The sequence below is a fragment of the Centroberyx gerrardi genome, chromosome 8, assembly GCF_048128805.1.
Source record: "Centroberyx gerrardi isolate f3 chromosome 8, fCenGer3.hap1.cur.20231027, whole genome shotgun sequence".
Taxonomy (NCBI): domain Eukaryota; kingdom Metazoa; phylum Chordata; class Actinopteri; order Beryciformes; family Berycidae; genus Centroberyx; species Centroberyx gerrardi.
Window position 1 is genome coordinate 28,284,219 of NC_136004.1, and position 20,845 is coordinate 28,305,063.

Sequence of the window (20,845 nt, forward strand, 5' to 3'; positions counted from 1 at the left end):
ATGTGTATTGTTGGCTGATCGCATTTTAACAGATTTACAGATGGCTGCTGGTTGCAAACGATTGGAAGTGAAGGGAACTGGAATTCCTGGTGCCCACGTCTACAATTAATAAAACTAAATGGCATGTCATGTCAAAATGTCATGTCATGTCAAAAAAGGAGACAGTCTCCGAAAAGACAAGCCACTTGGAAATCTCCCCTGGAGGCCTGATGCTTGTGAGCACAATTCCAACGTGAGCTTTTGGTCTTGCCTTTCAAAGTGTAAATGCGCACAGACTTTGGCAGAACACAACATACCCATCAGAATCAAAATCAGCCATCATTTGCTATTCAGTGGAACGTAGATTCCCTCTATAGCGGATGGATCTCGAGGTCCAAGAGTATGCAGGTTTCCATTCCAACCAATCAATCAGACAGCAGCTAATTTCACTGATTTCCACACCTTAAACCAGAGAGAAGGAACTCATCAGTGAAATCAGCTGGTGCAGCGTTTGGCTGGAAGGAAAACCTGCGCGGGCCTCGGCGGCACGCGGTCCAGAACCGCCGCTCCGCTGTAGAGGCGTAAACAGGAGGGAGGGGGTAAATCGCGCTGACAGTCCCGGCAGGCGTCGGCTGTCGGTTCCTCTCTGCCCGGCTTTGACCGAGAGAGGAGACGACACGGCAGCACGACATCAACCGGAGTACGAGTCACACAGCATCCCCACCTGCCAAGGGGGGGGGGGGAACGTCTCCTGACACCACCTGCTGGTTTTAGGACCTGCGCGAACGCCGCGGCCGCCGCAAAGATCAGACCAAAACAGACACGACGGACAGAGAGGAGAGACAGACGAAGGTGAAGGAGTGGGGGGGAGAAGGGGTAGGGTGGGGCTTGACGGACATACGGTCGGTCGGACAGACAGACGGACGGACAGACAGACAGATAGACAGACGGAGGGAGGGTTAGGAGGTAAATACCAGAGCAGGTGAAGGGATGTTTCCTTTGGGGCTGGTGACTATGCTGTTTTTGGTGCTGTTTGTCTGGGGCTGTGCAGGAAAGGAGAGGAGAGGGAGGAGACACAACAAGAGTGTTAACAACAACAAGAGGTGGGTTTGTGCGCGCGTGTGCATGCATGTGTGTGTGTGTGTGTGTGTGTGTGTGTGAGAGTGTGTGTCTTGTACTCCTGTCTTTGTGAGGACAAGTTTGAGTTGATTGAAGATTTGCAAAGTGAGGTCATTGTCGTTGGTTCTCGCTAGTTTAGGGTTAGGGCTTAGATTTGGTTTTAAATTTAGAATTAGGATTAGATCAGGGTAAGGGTTAAGGTTAAGGCTAGTTTAGTGTTGGGACATGGGTTTAGGGTTAAGATTAGAAATAGGTTTAGGTTTAGGTTAGGGTTCAGGTTAGCATCAGGGTTAGGACTTAGGTTTAAGGGTTAAGTTTATAATTATGATTAAGTATAGTTAACTAGTAGTGGAGAGGTGTAAATTAGAGTTAGGGGTCTGGGAATGAATGCAGTAATGGAAGGTCCTCACAAGTACAGTAAGATAAACATAGGTATGTGTGTGTGTGTGTGTGTGTGTGTGTGTGTGTGTGTGTGTGTGTGTGAGTGCCTGTGTGGACGGCAGGCAGCAGCAGTGGTGAAAGGGTTACCTAGAGCATTCACAACATTGATCTGTGTTCCTGAGAGGTGACATGAGGGGGCGGGTGACACTGCGTGACATCATCATGTTGTCACTGGTGACTTCCCCTGCTTAGGACGCCACATCGGCCCAATTCAACTGTGCCATTTGGCCATAATGAATCACATTCAGAGGCCTTCATCAGATGTTCCTTTGAAGGCTAAGCATCAAAGCGTTGCCTGTCCTTTATAGCTTAGTTCGATCATAATGAAATTTGCATTGAATCTACATTACCTTTTCTCATCCTATTCATAAAAATATTAACTTGAGTGTGTGGAGTCCTGGTTTGTGGAAGTGACTCACCAAAGTGACTCACTTTCTCACTAACAAGTCCGCTAACCTTCCATAAATCTTAATCACCTACTGTAGCAGTAATACTTTAAATCCTTACACTGCAAAACATTTTTAGATGTTTTTGCAGTGTAACGATTCAGTGTCGGAGGGCCAACAGACTGATGCAGAAAGGAAGCTGAGTAGTGTGTGTGTGTGTGTGTGTGTGTGAACCATATGGGAGGAGTAAGCCGCTGGGCTCACACAGAGAGGAGAGGAGAGGAGAGGAGAGGAGAGGAGAGGAGAGGAGGAAAAAAGACAAAACAGAAGAACACCAGAGAACAGCAGAGAAGAACAGAGAGAAAATAAATAAAGCCAAGAGGAGAGAAGAGAAGAGATGAAGGGGAGAAAAAAAATGGAGAGGAAAGGAGAGAACCGAACAGAAGAGAGAGGAGGAGAGGGAGGCAGAGAGAGAGAGAGAGAGAGAGAGAGCTTAAACACAAGCCAAACACAAACACAGGGATACAACACAATTCATACACACACAAAACTGCCATGAAGTAAAAGCTGATGTAAGCTGACAATAAGCTGACATATAGACATTGCTCACACACACACACACACACACACGCACACCCATTCACACACACACCCGAAACCATTGTCAGCCATCACGCCGCTGCCTCCGTTGAGAGGAAGCAGCAGAAAGTGTATTCCTCGTCAAAGCAGCGATTAGAGGGTGAACTGTCTTAGTCAAAGCCTGTTGGCAATATCAAGTCAGGGTCTTAGAATTTGCGTTGCGAGCCTCAGTTGTTGAGAAAACCCCTTCCATCCCTAGAGGACACTCAAAGAACTGGCATGATGGCAGCAGCCCCGACTTAAGGCTCTCCAACAGCGGAGACATCTGTTTGATGCCCAAAGCCGAACATCTAATCCATTAGCCATTATCGAAAGCAGAACCGCGGTGATATTAATTCAGCTGGCATTGCAGGCTGGGATGGGATCACACACGTCACACGTCTTCCCGGTCAATAGCATTTCTTGTTGTTACCAAGAAGAAGGAGGAGGGAGAAAGCGGGTAAAAGAAATATTCAGGGGCGATTCCTCGGGTGGGTGAGAGAAGCAGTGGACGGGGAGAAGGGAGGAGGAAGAGGTGGAGGTGGAGGGGAGATATTTTTGTGTGGAGGGGAGGAGGAAGGTGGCAGGTTCGAGGGAAAAGGACAAGAGTGAGGAGAGCGGGGCAGAAGAGAGAGGGGGGAAAATGTTTCCGGGTCAAATTCCCTTCCAATTCAATCAGCTCACTTCATTAACTGGAGATCTCTTGCCATTGAAAGGTCCATTTTGTTCAGTTTATTATATTTATGTGAATTGCAGTCTGACTTCAAATTTTGAATTCAAGTGGGAATCTGCAAGATTTTTATTTATATTTTGGCGACATCTTTGTTGCTCAGCGCTCATTGCTGTGGTGTTTCTGCACTGCACTTCCCAGAGATCACCTGTCAATCAAACAGTGTGGGCGGGACTGTGACGTCTTTTTCCTTGGATTTTCTGTTGATGCAGTTTGAGTTTCTGTAGGTGGCGCTCTTTACTTTATCTGTTCAGCCATGGTGGCTATCACTGCTCATGCTAACTACCCAGTTTTCTGGTAGCATCACTTCCCAGGAAAGCAAATGTAAAAGCTTTCATGAAGTGGGCATAGTTTGAATCACTATTGTGTTATATCAATCAGCAATAGAGTGGCAAAACGGACATTTATATATATGAAAATGTTGCAGATTATTACTTGAATTCAAAGAGACTTTGACTCTGGCCCTGGAATAGAGTTAAGAGAGGAGGGAGGTGGAGAGAGGGAGCAAGAGGGAGCGACTGGGCAACTGCATAAAATGCATGCTCACCATATACTGGACAGTAGAGCTGGACTTGCGTTTCTGTCCCCAGGCGATGATGGATGGACGGATTGATGGATGGATGGATTGATGGATGGATGGTGGAAGAAGGTGGGGAGAGAGAGAACCAATGACAACAAGTGAATGTACTGGAAGAAAGAACAAGAGAGAAGAGAACAAGAGAACCAAGCCAGGACTTTTACTTCGATCCTGGATGAGCAGAGCACAAAGAGACTTTTCCGGACAGCAGGGGACAGAGAAGAACAAGGAAAAGTGTTTCTCTCATAGAAATGAGATTGTGAAGGATTCTCAAGAAAGGAGGGAGGGCAGAAGAGCAAGCGGAGGACAAGGAGCAGTGGATTAAGTGGAAGTCATCGGGAAGAGGAGATGAGAGTAGGGAGCAGTTTAGGAGTCGTGCAGACTGCAAAACTGTGATCCACTGTTCTTCTGTCGACAGATGAAGAAAGTTTCAGGTACCAAGGAGCAAGAAGGAGGAACGGCAGGATAGCGAGGAAAGGAGATGCAACATTTATTCTGGCATTCAGCCCTCAATGTAAATTAAAAATCACTCTTAATTAACCTGGTTTAATAATGGTAAAGATGATACATCTAGCATTTCAAGATCAATAAACCATTACCACATTAATTTTGAGATATAAGTGAAATTACCGTAACTAAACGAGGCAATCGTTGAGAAAATTGGCAGCATCTAAACTGCAGATTGATTTACGTCACGAAACAGGAAGAGCGCGCTGTTCTTCCAGCGCAAACAGAGCAAGTAGCAACATCCTCTTTGCAACAGAAAATGTGGTCTTAATTTTGAGAAACACTATAATAATTATAATAATAAACTTTATTTATATAGCACCTTTAAAAACAAAGTTACAAAGTACTTTACAGGGTCAACCACTAGAGACTACAAACCATCTTGACCATGGTGCCATTTGTTTCGGTAATTATACCAAACACATTATCACAATTAATTTGACAATCATATATTGATGTTTAAGAATGCTGGGCCGCTCTCTCCCTCTCTCTCCCAATCTGCCCTGTCACTCTCTACTTTGATCTGGCCAATAAAGGCGAAAATGCCAAAATAATAATCTTTGAGAATGCTACACGCAGCACCTTTAAATAAAAAAGAAAGACTGAGAGGGTTGCTACATTTCGCTCTACCTTCTAATGGGAGAGCCATGCTGAACACAGTATGTTATCGATGTTATCAATGTAACAACGCTGCATGAAGCGCTGAATGGAGCGGCTTTTATGTAGCTGCAGTAGCTGGCAGCATGGGAGGCCGTGTGTACGTAGCACCAGAGAGAGACTGCCTGCCTGCACTGAGCAGGTGCTGGGGCTGGAAAATGTCAGGTGCCGTTACGCATTACAGAACCAGAGAGAGAAAGAGAAGGAGGACAGAGGCCGAGGAGAGGAGGTCAGAGCCGCCGAGAGAACAAAAGGACATGAGGAGGAAAGCAAAAGAGGAGAAACAAGAGAAGAGGAGAAGGTAAGGAGGAAAGGAGGGACGGCAGCAAACGAATGAGAAGTCTTTGGAAATGGTTTGGGGCGAGTGTGTGGGGAGCCTGTTGCTAGGCGATGAGCGCGGCGCAGGGGAAGTAAGCGGCTATTTCTGTCGTCTGAGTTTCCAGGGTCCAGACTGGCAGCTATTCCTGGAACCGGAGTCACATTCCCTGCTGAACCGACTGAGCAGGGAGAAAGGGGGAGGGGGAGGGGGTATGTACACACACACATGCACACACACACACACACACACACACACACACACACACCCACCGCACATGAACTTACATGAGCGAATCACACACGCAGGCGCCCACGCTTACGCACACTCGCCGTGCAAGCATGCGCACACCCCCATTTGCGCACTCCGTCTCTCTGCGATCTGACAAGCAAAGGTGATGTGCTCACACCAACACACACACACACACACACACACACACCTGTATGTTCACATGCATGGACGCAAGCTCAAATTAACATAATGTACAATGCTCAAAAGCGACCATTCGCTTGCATGTACACCATGTTCCGAGCTTTGTCGCACACTATCATGCATGCACACTGCTCACACACGCACACACACACACACACACACACATACACACACAGAAACATTCATGGAAGCTGTGTGTGGGATGTGTCGCTGCAGTGTGTGTGTGTGCGAGTGTGGGATGGTGAGAGATCTTCATTAAGGATGAGGAGGAATGTGGGGTTAAAGACCAGATGGGGTGAGCAGGAAAAGGAAGTACTGATGGAGGAGGAAGAGAGAGAAATGGAGAGATGAGAGGGAGAGAGGGAGAGGAAGTGATGAACAAAAAATAATGGGGGGGGGGGGGGGGGGGCTGACAGATGGCTACATTTAATAATGGAGATGGAGAGGTGGCAATGAGCTGAATAATGCCAAAGCAAAATAGAGGGTGCTTTCAGAAGGATGTGCTACTTCAGGCTCACGCATGCAAGTGTGCACAAAAGCACACACACACACACACACACACACACACACACACACACACACACACACACACACACACGTCCACAACCATGTATGCACACTAGGGCTGCCAATTTGCTTTTTCCAAAATTGTAATCATCTGGGCAAAGTTTTTGAACATTTTGTGCACCCAAATTTAATTGTTAAAATTCCAAAAAGTAACAGCCCCAGCACACACACACACACACACACAAATATGAAGATCAATACAATATCTGAAACCAAACCCGCAATCTCCACATGTATCACACTAAAACAAATAACATATAACTGTAACACACAAACACACACAACATGACACACACACAAAGTCAATGAGCAAGACACACATTCAACTGTATAGAGAGAGACAAGTGAACTAGGCAAGGAAAGGAGAGATTAGCCAATTAGCAAAGAGGTAAATAGTGAAGAAAAACAGCAGAGAGGAGGAAGAGGCAAGGTGTGTAGCCCAGGGAAAGTGTAGCAGGGCAGAGTAAAGGAGAGAGGAGGGAGGTGGGGGAGGAAAACGTGAGGTGCGTGAAAACCCTTACCTTAACATCTGCCTTCTTGTTGAGCAAGCTCTTGGCTGCTGCAATGACAAGCACAGGGAGAGAGAATCGGTCAGAGATGGAGACTCACAGGCATAACAGCAGGGTAGCAGGTCCAAATGCTTTCCCAGTAGCCCACAACAGCTGCTGGGTCTACAGTCTACATTTGGTGAGTTGAGCCTACGGATCTGATCCAAACTTGGCCAAGATGAATGGAGCTGAGCTGCGTTGCACTGGCCTCCATATGTAGCTACCTAATATTCACTTGGCCCTGTGAAATAATGCAATGTAACAATATGATTCTTTATTGATCACTGTAGGGAAAGTCTCTTTTTGCTTCTCCCCCGCCAGGGAGGTCAGAGCAATGGCTCAGCTACAGAATGATACTCCTGGATAGAGCTTGCACAAAGGCACTTCAGCAGGGAGGATGAGTGCTGGCACGGGGCTTAAACCTGGGACGTCCAGTTGCAGGACAGTTTCTAGGCTATCCCGCCACCTGCAGATAGAAAGGCTTTTATAGAGCTAGTCAAGTGTTCAACGCTAATGGCCAAAGCTAGTCAGGCAGACTAGAAATTTTAGGCCTCATGATCCAATCAGAAAGCATCTGTGCTGTTGCCCCCCCCACCCCGTATTCATCTCCATATTTAATTTCCCCGTTCTCTTCAGAATAGCTACAAGGTACAAGCGCTTTAGGGTTAGAAACCAATGCTTTGTCTTGCGAGGACACAAAGAGGTTATTGTCACTGAAAAAGAAATTCACTCCGGTTCATTGTTTCATATCGATTCTTACGCCTGCCAGTGTCCCCGTGTGGCCGTGAGGGAGCCGAAACAAAGATGGCTGCCGCGCGAGGCCTAAACCCGACAATAAGCCCCGCCTTAAAGAACTCTTCGAGGGCCTTAAGGAGGATTAGTTTTCAGTCTGCTCTCTAATGAAGGGTAATGAGAGAGAGAGAGAGGGGGGTGAGGAACGAGGGAAGGAGAGGAAGAATGATATTGTAGACTCAGCCCTCTGATTAGCATAATACCCATAATCCCTCGCAACAGGGGAAATTCCGTGCAGACAACACACACAGTCCGCAGGGCGTTTACAAAGACCGCACTGCTGCAGCACGGATACCAAGGTGGTCCGGATGCGGCAGCTAGATGCACAGGAGCGCCTCAACAAGAGCTGCTGGAGGCTGTGGGTGCGTCTGTGAGGATGTGCACACAGGGTTAGCACCAATGAGACGCTGCGTTGTGATGAGACTGAATGTACAAGCATTATGTATATTCAACTCCCCATGAAATGAACTCCCATTATTTTTACTGCCTGGAAAACAGAGCATATTTCACAGTGACCTCATGCTGCACCTGTAGGCATAAATATAAATCTCTAACCAATAAAACCAGTCAGATTTTTTAACAATCCCGCCCTTCCACACCCCTCCCATCAAATAAAACTGCCTTTCTGACTCATACTCCATTGGTTTAGACTTTTGAATGATCCCTCACTGCATTATGTCCCGCCTCCAACACCCTGTTTCAACAGGAAATGCATCAAATCCAGGAAGTAAAGATGCCATTTCATGGGGTCTTTAACTGTTGCTCTATGCCATGCCATCTATGCTTATACTCCAATAATAACTCCCCCCTCCCCACCTTCCCCAAGGACCTAAAAAGCACTAGCGCACTTGTTGGTATTGTATAGCTCCCTCCATTCACACTCATACACATACACGCGGTTTTGTATCACTATACTTGTGAGGTCCTTCAACTGATTACACTCTCTCACCAATCCTAAACTTGGCTTTAGCAGTAGATGACTGATATAACACAACAGTGATTCAACCCATACCCAGTTCATGAACCCTTTTACATTTGTTGTTCTAAACACCCAGTTTCTCATATGTCTTTCTTGGGGATGAAAACCTCTGGTGCACAGGAATTGATGCGTTTTACATTTCTGATGTCGGTGGATTATCTGTTTGGCTACCATGTGCTCGGTAGTTCCTTTAATTTCTCCGCCTTAGAATGACATGTCACCTTCTGATTGATGTAAAACTTTGATTAAAACGCTTGAAGGTCCAACCATTTGCTGCATTAAAAAACAAAACAAGAAAGAAAGACAAACTCGTCTAGCCTACGTCTCAAACCACTAGTCTCTAGGACGGGCTAGATCATTGTATAGGTTTCATTATGAGCAATTTTGATATACAGCTCCTACATATATTGGATTCCAGACTGTCTGGAAACTGAAAAGGCAATTAAACTCTGAATTAACTCTGAGAGCGTATGGAGAAGTCAGAGTCATCTTTTTTCATCCAGGCTGCACGATTTACTGTATTTATCCATCTCTTATTCATTTGACCATCAACTTTATCATAACCTACCTATTAGGCTATGTTTTCATATTCAAACATAGCTTGGCTTGATTTTTCCTCTAATTTGAACTGTATAAGTGGCCTAGCTGCTCATGGTAGGCCAAATAATGTCTTTGTGATCATGAAAGCTAAAATACATGGGGTACAGCACCATTTAATGCCATTCATGAGCATAATATTAGCATTCAAAGTTCAGTGCAAGAACACCATAGCGTTGACCGCTTATGACCGCTTATTGGCTAGTTTATTGGCTAGTTTATTGACCGCTTATTGGCTAAAAAAAACACAGATCTCGTGGATTACCACTTCAAATGCTAACCCAAACACTAAGAGTAAATTCTAACCTCAAAATGTCCCCTTTTTAAAGTGACGACCATCCAAAGTGACCTTACTTCGAAGTCCCAAAGCTCACTCCAGTCCTCACAAGTATAACAATACAAGCACATAAACAAACTCTCATATAAAGATGCATGCAGGTTGAATCCACTCCTATTTGCTTTGGCGCAGGGGGGCCTGGAGATTGTCAATCAGGGTAGCCGATAGCAACAGAAAAAAAACTCATTAAGGAAAGCTGGTTAATCGGTTAATGAGGAGGAAATGGAAAGAGGAGTGGAGAGACTGAGGAGACTGGTCATCAAACCCTGACTGTCCTTCATGGGCTTGACCCGCCCATCACATGTCAGTCAGTTTCGTTTATATGGAAGGGATTACCAAACGTTTTCACATCAACGGCCCACAAATACACTACCAGTCTAAAGTTTGGACACACCTGATTGAATGTAATATGTTTTTCATTATCTTAAAGCCATTTTGATCTAAAGGCTTATGCTTAAATGCTTGAAATTTGTTTCTTTGACAAATATAAATAGTGAAGCTGATGTCTATGTATGAATTTCTTTCCAAAGCCTTTCCATCAAGGCAAAGGGCAGCTACTTTAAAGAATCTAAAATATAAGATCGTTTTGATTTGTTTAACACTTTTTTGGTCACAGCATAATTCTATTTGTGTTATTTCATAGTTTTGATGTGTTTACTATTGTTCTAAAATGTGGAAAATAGTAAAAATAAGGAAAAATGTGTGTGTCCAAACTTTTGACTGGTAGTGTAGATGCACATTAGATCGAAGACCCCATTTCATAAGGCTTTGTCCTAAGACACTCTGTCTGAGAAGATTTTTGTTCCTGTTTTATTCCTGCCTATTCTGTAGGTGGGCTGATAACCACAGACTGAAATTTCTGTCATAATAACTGTTCCTCATTTTGCTGAGGAGTCCCTAACCTTTCAATCAAGGACCCCGGAAGGTCCCTGGAACCAGCTTTGGGAAACGCTGGTATATCCGATGGGTGCCTATCACCTGCCAGTCCAAGTCCCCTCCTCCTCTTCCTCTCTCTGCTTACTCCCATAGACGTAATCCTTACTGGGTGCAATTTCAAGTCTAATCAGATCCAATCACATCAGCAGCCAGCCACGTTACATAAAACACTATTTCTGGCAGTCTGGGCTTTTTTTTTTCTGCCTCTCTCTCTCTCTTTCTCTCTCACTCTCTCTTGTTCTTCTCGCTTCCCTTGCCTAACATGCCAAGCCAAGTACAGTGAATTTTAAACAGAGGCCTGAATTCCACGAGATTCATTTTCTGGGGGCAATTAGGGGGTGAGCGTTTCAGTCACGGGGAGGCTGGTTCAAAGTGCGTTTGAGGCCAGATGAGGTGCAACCCAGCCCTTACAAGTGGAAAACCACATCAGTACAGGCGGTCCCTTTTAGCTATCACTGGGAAGGAGAGACAGTGTCAAAGAAAGAGAGATGCAGGGGAGAAAGGGAGCGTAGGAGAATGCATTACTGGCAGCTTTTTCCCTAGCCTTCTTCCTTGCTTTGTCTCCTTTCTTTTCTGCCGCGGTTGATACAGTACAGTATCTCATTCTTGGAGCGAGATGTGCATATTCAACAGTTGAGGAAGGAGCAGTAGGCAGCGATAAGGAAGCACTCTGCAATCCAAAGGGCTGTCAGAGTGTCAAGTTTGTGCATGGCTTATTGTTGTGCTGTTGCTCTTCAGTCCCCTTCCAAAGGCTTGTTGTTACTGAGGAGAAGAAATGGGGTCAGAGCAGTGTCAACTCCATTCTCTCTTATTCTTTGATGGCTTGGCAGAGGAGTCGAGGATAGGAAAGGAGAGGAGAGAGGAGGAGAGAGGAGGAGAGAGGAGAAGGGAGGGGAGGAGAGGAGAGAGAAAAGAAAGAAAGAAAGAAAGAAGAGGTTGTTTTTTTTCCAAACAGCATTATTCTAACAAAGTGGTAAACAGAATCTTCTACAAAACTGAACCGAAAGTTGCTAAAAAAAAAAAGATGGCTTGGATTCCAGTGACGAAAAGGAGATCTCCGTGGAAACCTGCGAGGTCAAAGGTAGCTTAGTTCAAACCCAAGGTGGGGAAGCAAGGGGCGCTCCTTACCTTGCCACAAATTACACATGAAGCAAGAAGAGAGAGGAGGAAGAGATTAAAAGAAAGGTACCACTGATAAATACCCAATAAAAACACTTGCGAGATGCACGACTGCGAGATCGAGGCAAGGATGGGCATCGATTCAAATGAATCATCGACCAGCAGCATAATGTAAAATTCACTGCTAATCACACAACCCAAAATGTGCTTTTTGGAAGACAGAACACTGATTGGCTATTCAGGCGACACACACAGGTGCCAGAGAGCCTCTAGACATTTTCCTACACACAGCATAATGAAGGCCAAGACGCACTAAAAGATACATTTACCCTACTCCCTCGTGAGGGGTGGGCGATGTCTACTAGATGGTGTGTGTGTGTGTGTGTGTGTGTGTGTGTGTGTGTGTGTGTGAGTATGGGAGATAAAGCGAGGCCTCCAGTAAGCCAATGAGGCAAAGTGAGGCTGATAGGGGGAGGCAGCCCACTATAAATATTTGATTGGAGCCTAGTGGAGGCTGAGGGACACAGAGAGGACTGTGGAGTCCCAGTGGTCCACAGAAACAAGGACACCGCCACTACTTCTGTCTCCTTGACTCAACGCTAGACTGTCATGTGAGCCTCTTTGTAGTTTATGCCTGCATTTCATCTCTGCGCACCCAGAACAAGGGCATTACGTTGGGTGCACGTGCATTTAAAATAGAACGTACCGTATGTTAGTTTGGTAACGTCCACTGAGCTTCCTGCCCGAGTAAATCATTCTATAAATATGTTAATGGTAGCTTTACTGAACATACACTACCAGTCAAAGGTTTGGACACACCTGATTGAATGCACATGTTTTTCATTCTCTTAAAGCCATTTTGATCTAAAGGCTTATGCTTAAATGCTTGAAATTTGTTTCTTAGACAAATATAAATAGTGAAGTTGATGCCTATGTATGAATTTCTTTCCAAAGCCTTTCCATCAAAGGGCGGCTACTTAAAAGAATCTAAAATATAAGATAGTTTTGATTTGTTTAACACTTTTTTTGGTCACTGCATAATTCCATTTGTGTTATTTCATAGTTTTGATGTGTTTACTATTGTTCTAAAATGTGAAAAATAGTAAAAATAAAGAAAAATGTGTGTGTCCAAACTTTTGACTGGTTCGTGTAGCTTTTACAGTGTTCCATAATTTGCTTAGAAATGACATTTTTGAAATAGGAAAGCAACCGCTTCAATGGGTTTTGACTGTGTTTCCGTGAGAACCAGCCCAGCCTTGCATCTTCCACAGTGTTTTCCATGCACCAGAGTCCCCCTCCCCGTGTTGCAGCGCATGCACCAGTCCAGTGCCCCATGCAGCATTCACCAACAGCTCTCGGGCCGTTCCATCCTTAAAGTGACAGGGGTGAACTTTCCAGTGTCATTCTCAGACAGAGAAAAGAGGAGAGAGGGAAAGAGGAGGAAAGAGAAAGGGGAGGTATGGAAATGTGACAAACAGAGATAAGAGAGAGAGAGAGAGAGAGAGTGAGGTATAGAGTGACATGTGAGAGCACTGAATGATTAGAGAGGTAAAGATGAAGTAAAGAATATAAGAAAAGGGAAAATGGGGAACAATGGGAGTTGTGATGTGAGAGAGGTGAGGTGGGAGGAAGAGAGTGAGAGGAAAAAAAGAGAAAGAGAGACAGGACAGGGCTCTGGCTGTGTCGCGGCCATGCACCGTGGCTGTGCCGAGAGATGATGATGATGATGATGATGAAGATGAGAGGATGAAGGTGGGTTAGTGTCGATGATGAGGCGGTGACGGGTGCTGCAGCCGCCTTATCAGATTCAAGACAGGAGGTGCCAGACGTGCCGATGTGGAAAGGAGAACAATTAGCTGGGTTTCCATCCAAGTGAATTATGATGTATGGAAAGCAAAATTCGCTAAAACATCCCTAATATCATAATATATAATATATAAAGTTTTTACATTCACTTGAAGTGGAAAATGTTTTTGTCGATAAAGAAATTACGCAATAACTGACGATGAAAACGCATTAAATAAATAATGATATAGACTTGGCATGATGGTTCAGTGTTGTCTGGAAAATATCTGTAACCACGACTTCCCAGAAGAGTCATACTTACAGTCTCTCTCATGTATAAGGAGACCATTGTGGTTATATGACCAGTTAGTTGATGTATAAGAATAATGCCAAATGCATTTCTTTGTTTTCGTCTTCGGATAAAAGCACGAAATATGGTCAACATTAGCTGTACAACAACAACAACTTCCCTGATACTAAACAATCTCGAAAGGATGGACGTGGGTTTTTTTTTTCTTACATTCAGGAAGCCTCTTCATTCGCTTCAACCCAGCTGATGGAAACGCACCAAATTTGCATTTTTTTTTTTTTTGTGACATTTCAAAAAGTTGCATAAAATTTGCTTGACAGTTGGATGGAAACATTGCTAATGCTGCTGCCGATGAGTCGATGGGAGATGTGGTCAGCAATGTGGTCAGCCATCATGCTCTGAGCTCCCATGCTGAGGGTGGAGAGAGAGGAGGCAGAGAGAGGAATGAAAGAAGAGAGGAAACAGAGAGAAGAAGCAGAAGAAGAAGAAGAAGAGGAAGAAGAGAGAAGGGGGAGAAAGGGTGGCATGCCCTGGGCGAGCCACCATGCTACCTTGTTCCACCAGCCCTGCGGTGGTGCCGGCGGCGGCAGCCACTGCTGCGGCGGCCGCAGTGACAGAGGCTGGAGCGGTGGTCTGCCTGCTGCCCACTGTTAGTGTCCAATACCCAGTCACAACATGGAGAGAGGTACGAGGCAAGGAGAAGAAAGAGGGTGGGTGAGGAAGGAAGGGGGGAGGAGGGGGGGGGGGGGTAAAGATAGAGAAGGGGGAGAGTGACATTTAGAGAGAAGGGATGGGTAAGAGAGGAGAGGAAGTGAGGGGAAGGGGGTGAGTCAGAGTCGTGTCAGGAGGAAGGTAGAGAGGGTGGGGAAACAGAAAGAAAAGGTGAGAGAAAAAGAAGAAGAAGGCGGAAACAAACAGTGCCCATTAGTTTAGAGAAGAGGGGGAATTAATATACATATACAGACCACTGTTATAAACTGGTTGTGACACAAAACCTCACCAGGGGAAAATGTCAGTGAGAGCCACGAATCTCAACTCTCACATGTGGCTGCTTCCTGCTTTTTTTTTATCGCTATACCCAGAAAAATGGCATGATGATGGATGCACACGGATTTTAAATGATAAAGACTTCAGTGTATGTTAGTTTGGCAATGTTCATTGAACTTACTGCCTATGTAATACAATGCATAAATATCAGCGATGTTGAAAATTTACTGTATATAACCTGGTACAGTGGTAGCCATTGCAGAAGTCCTCCTTAATACATTGATCCTACATCTAGTTCATTCTTGAATGTTATCCAGGTGAACGAAACATATATTTATACAGTATTTTAAAACAAATCTGCATTGTCTCACAGCCAGCTAGTTAGATGTAGATCTTTCCAAACAGTTCCCTTTGAGGACAAAAGTGCAGCAGGAGTTCAGCAAATAATGCATTAAAAAGTACGACATCTACAATGGCTACATCCATATATACACTACTGATACAATATCACCTATTTAAGATATTTGTAGCTTTGCTGAGCATATATATGGATATACAGTGTTCCATAATTCCAGATAGAAATAGAATAGATATAGAAACTTAAACCTGAACTTCATCCGTTGAACCTGATGTGGTATCACTACCAAAAAGCATTACATCAGCAAGTGAAGGAAAATAGATCCGCCTGCACGTTAGCACAGGAACACTGATACACTGATCTACATAATACATGATTCATAATACATGATGAGAATAGGCCAGAGAGAGAGTCATACACTGATCCATTGCATAAAGCACTGGTTTTGGCTTTTGCGTTGATGTAACGTGCCACGACTACACACTATCTTTTACTGATGGTCTGTCTCTTTTTTGTACTTTTCTGTACTCTCTCTCTCTTTCTCTCTCTCTCTCTCTGACTCATTCCCTGGATGACCTCACTTGAATAATGTGCTGCTTCCTAAGAAGATGCGAGAGAGAGAAAGAGAGAGAGAATGGTGCTGGAGAGTGGTGACACAGCCAGGGCTGGCAGCCAACACACCTGGCCCGGTGTGTGTGTGTGTGTGTGTGTGTGTGGGAGAGACGTAGAGCTGAGTGGATGTTCACCAGTGGATGTTCGGACCATTTCCCATTAAAAAGCTTGCAGTGTCGGAATGGCTGCTGTGAGTCATGTTCACTGAAGCAGCGTACGCACACACACACACACACACACACACACACACACACACACACACTCCGGATAAGTAGATGGACACGCACACGCACACACACAAACACATGAACGCCACCCAGACACACTCACATATATATTTGCAGCATATACACATACACAAACACACACTGTAGGGTTTCTCATTTCTTCCAAAAAAATTGCTAAAATGAAGCTACTGTCTCGGAGGAACTGCTTTGAATTTTTTTCGATACTACATTACGGCAAAAAATACCCCTTTTAAGTCGAATGTAACTCATATGGAGCTTACCAATTGGCTTCATCTGACTGTGTTCCAACTCTTGCATACAATGTTGACAAAATCTGCTTTCTTGTTGCATGTTAGAAAATGATAAAATCTTCCACTACAACAGTGCTGAAAACGGCAGACTTCATAAAACCGATGAATTAGATTCATTGAGAAATACTGGAATTTTTTGATCCCACTGTGTCTACATGATACATCAGACAAAAAAATAAAAAGTTACTATTCTTGACCTGCTGAATCACACTAAAGAAAATAATTTGTGCAAGTGAGTCTGAGGCAGAGTCAGGGTGGGTGGAGGATGTGTGTGTGTGTGTGTGTGTGTGTGTGTGTGTGTGGGGAGATAAATGTACAACATCAAAACTTTGTTTTCCATTGTCTAGCTTAGATTGTGAGAGGGATTTTGCAGCATCTTTGATTCTTGAAAAAAGGTGACAGCTATCACAGAGATATACACAGATAGAAAGACATGTACACACACAGAGAGACAGCTTGTCATGCAAACTGGCATCAACATGAAATAACAAATATATGATTTTGCTGTTTGACTATCCAGATCTGTCAGTGATTGCAAGAAACCTGTCGCTGAATGTTTAGTTACCGGTGTTCACGAGGTAGATGACACCATGTTGGAGGAAACAAAGATTGTAACATTATCGCTTCAAAACAAACAAAATGCCAAATTTCTGTGTGAAGACTCCTCCAACATGGTGGCATGTCTTTCATAACCACTGGTAATCACTCTCCAAACATATTGGGACAGACTCCTATTCATCAAACACATTAGTCCACATCAGTGCTTATTTTTAGCGTACAGCAGTCTTGCAGACACTGAAATCTCTACATCTAGCACGTTGACAGATATATTGATTGATGATGCACCATTGATATGAATGGTTAGGTTTGCAGTAATGAGGGTAATACAAGTAATTATGTCTAGTGAGGCAACACTTACCAGAGAAGTTTCGAGAAACCAGCATGGTGGTGAGAATGGCCCCCTGAGAGGAGAAAGAAAAGGAGAGGGGCTCAATTCTAAATCGGTAACGCTATTAGAGAATGGTTGTGACACAGTGACTTCATATTACAATTATAAAGTCTACAGCTACAGTTGTCATTTCAATGTGACTTTTATCATCCCATCACACCAGGATGCATTAAGTTACAGGTTCAGAGTTGCAAAAATCATCTTTTGCTCACATCAGATCTTCAAAACCAGATATAAACGTGGTAAGACTCGCACTCTGATTGGATTTCTACACAGTCAGGAGGCGATCCAACCACAATGTGCATACAAGAAATGTAACAAGATGGAGAGAGGAAAGTGGAAAAAAGCAATATAGATTTCAAGATTTCAGTAAGTACAGCCAGGGAGACGCATCAGAGTCGTTTTCAGGCAGCATGCGGACGTTCAGAGATGTAACCTCATGAAATCCGATCTGGAGTATCTCAAAAACCACATTGAAATGTGTAACTGTAGCCACAGCCGTAACATTGATGTTGTCTGTTATGTTAATACTGATGTTGCCTGCTATATGTTAATACTGTTAAAACCTCACAGACACATTCCAAATATCCTAAACCTCTAACGAAAAAGGCCTGCCGAGTCCCCACAGCAAACAGCTTCTTCTTCTGTGTCAACCATTCACTCTATGGTGACTGCACAGCCTTACCTTCTTGTAAACATGTTGCCTGTATTCTGTCAACTTTCATAAACAGTCAAACTTTGTAGATTTTAACTGACAAACATTTAATAGGCTAAATGCCACTGGAAGGTCTGTCCATCATCAGTCATCGCCTCATGTTATCCCTGTTTCTCGCCCAAACCCTACACTTTCTATAATGCGTGTCAATTAGAAATGAAAAACAACAATCAAACTTGATATCTAAACTGAGAAGCAGAGGAGTTTGGGAAACGTTGCAAGCAGGATCGACAACTCAAAGCAAAGCAAAAGTCAGGCCAGGAATGGCTCGATTTAGAGAGAGAGGGAAAAAGAAAGAGAGAGAAAGAGAGAGAAAGAGCCTCAAAGAGATGAGTAAAGAGCTAATCCTGGCACTTTTTCCCTGAAAAGATAATTTACAAATGGAGATAATAAGGCTTTTAGGGCTGCAAAATGCTATTAGATTGCAAATAGGCCACGGGATTCAAGAGCTGTGGAGGCTGATATTATATTTAATACCTCAGAAACTAAGGAGAATAACCACAGTAGAGCCAGTACAGTTACAGAACAGTAATGGTTGAAATGGAAAACCACCTGGATGTTATTCATTTTAGCGAGAAGAGTAGATGTCATTTTTTTTCGATGGTGGATATCTCATTTTGGAACACAGCTCTTCATATATTCCTGTAATTGTTGGTTGTGTCTGCTGACTGTGAAACAAATTGGACAAATTGGTTTGCGGGGGTTGTAGAGATGATGCTACTCAGCTCGACTCTAGTGTGGCAGCAGCTCACAGCTAGAACCTTTGGGCCTGTTTTAGGAAAAATCCCTCCTCAGATACTCTTACGCTGTTGGATATCATCAATCTGTGACGTCCAGTGCATTCCAGGAGTTATTTTGTGATTGTTTTGTTTGTGATTACTTCGTTGTTGTACCTACTTTCCCTCAACCTGCGTCATCTACTTCGCTTACTGATTTCCTACATTTCCCAGAATACTTTTCGATAACCCCCGAGAAAAGGGGCATGAACTTGTTCCATTCAGATGTGGGTTGTAGGTGTAAGTGGAGGGAGTAATAGCAACATTGATATTAAAAGCAAGGCAAAAGCTGAACTTTTTTCAGCTATTAAACTCCATTGTAGCTGTGCTGGGAATATCTCAACGTGACATCATTTCACTTATGTTTGGCCAGTTATCCGCAGGAATAATAAAAATACACCACCAAACAACAAAATGGGCCCAGGAATGCAAGGTACATCGCCAATAGATGTTTTTTTAACAATCATTTTAAAATGAACACTGACATAAACGATGTATTGTCTGATATGTATGAGAACTTCGTATTTTGCATTGAAAAGCAACTTTTTACTGTACTATATCGAGCTGTTGACTGCATTGCTGCGGTGACTTGCTCTGTGTTTTTACTGTGTGTTTTGTTTTGGTATTTTTGTTGTTTTGAACTGAACTGAATTTCCAGTGTTGCCACTCTCCACTTCTTTCAAATGTGAAAGGCCAGAGGCGATTGGTTCATGCTGACAGCACACTGGTTGAACGGTCCAACATTTGTCTGCAACCACCCGCGTTGGTCTTCCAGTTCCTGCTGTGCTGGCATTTCAGCCATGCCTAGACCGGCCAAAAGCAGCAGGGTAACAGTGATGTGCTGCAACGGTGATGCTATTGTATCCACACACACACACACACACACACACACACACACACACACACACCGATTTCCTCTCTGGCTCGAAACGTCTGCAATAAATCAGTGTAAGGAAGGGAATCTGTGTGTGGAGGATAACTCTCTTTTTCTTTGGATATCATACTTTGGGGGTGTTTGTATAATTCCCGGTGCCACAGCCAGGAGAGAAAGCACTCATGTGTGTGCCATCTGCATGCATCACATTTTACTTTTTACACTTTAGGCCATTTATTAGTTAGCGCTCTTATACAGAGTGACTTACAATGAGTGCAACAGCAGAATAGTCTTCAATTCCAGGTCACAAACATTACAAGAAAGCAATAGTAAGGAGTGCAAAGGCCAGATCCATCGTGCCCTGACAATATTTTTGTGACCCTTAAATGACTGTGTAAGAGAGAAGTGCTTGGGAAAGAAATAAGTTAAATAAGAGTTAAGGAGAGTGGTAGAAGGGAATTTTGTTTTATTCAATATAAGAGACTATTAAGAGTAGGGGAGGAAGATATGGGAGAGGGTTTGTATGCGTACAGACCTTGAGTTTCCTCCTGGCGTTGAATTTCTTCAGACACTCCACAGTCTCCTGTCTGTGCATCATAGACGCCACTGTGGACCGTTGCTGGGAGGAGGAAGAAGAGGAGGAGGAGGAGGAGGAGGAGAAGGAGGAGGAGAAGGAGGAGGAAGAAGAGGAGGAGGAGGAGGAGGAGGAGGAAGAAGAGGAGGAGGAGGAGGAGGTGGAGGAGAAGGAGGAGGAAGGGGAGAGAGATGAGGAAGAGGATAGAAGAGAGAAAGATATTAATTATTCAAGATAATTTTGTTCGCTGTGATAGAACTGACAATGAAATGTCAATCTCACTGTACTTGTTAATCTGAGTCAGCCTGCCTTTGTGTGTGTGTGTGTGTGTGTGTCTTGTTAGATGCGTGAAAATTGATTTGTTTTCATATCTCCCTATGTGAATGTGTGTGTGTGTGTGTTTTTGGGCCTACAGTTACCATGTGTGTTTGCTGCACATGTGCATATACTTGCTATACGAATGTTCATGTACTTTCAGGCCAGACAGTAAATAGATATCTGCCCGTCTGTCTGCCTGCCTGTCTGTCTCATGGCGGGGGACACTTACGCAGACCCATGGGTGCTTGAGGGCCTCCTGGGCGGTGATCCTCTTGGCTGGGTTGATGGTCAGCATCTGATTGATCAGGTTTTTGGCCTCGGGGGTCACTGTGTCCCACTCCGGGGATGGGAACTGGAGAGACAAACGCTTAGCTACAGTGACAGAGTACCTGCAGGTTTCACAGAGCCAAAT

General features: G+C 44.2%; 1 protein-coding gene across 1 annotated transcript in view; it reads right to left on the reverse strand.

Moving 5' to 3' along the window:
* LOC139916162 (calcium/calmodulin-dependent protein kinase type II subunit beta-like) overlaps window positions 1-20,845 on the reverse strand; it is an 80,037-nt gene that overhangs the window by 18,360 nt on the left and 40,832 nt on the right. Inside the window, exons 10-15 of the mRNA XM_078285370.1 lie at window positions 20,663-20,785; window positions 20,077-20,160; window positions 17,147-17,189; window positions 14,284-14,379; window positions 6,851-6,888; window positions 954-1,022 (exon numbers count right to left, since the gene is read on the reverse strand). Of these exons, the coding sequence (XP_078141496.1) occupies window positions 954-1,022; window positions 6,851-6,888; window positions 14,284-14,379; window positions 17,147-17,189; window positions 20,077-20,160; window positions 20,663-20,785 (453 nt within the window). The remainder of the gene's footprint in view (window positions 1-953; window positions 1,023-6,850; window positions 6,889-14,283; window positions 14,380-17,146; window positions 17,190-20,076; window positions 20,161-20,662; window positions 20,786-20,845) is intronic.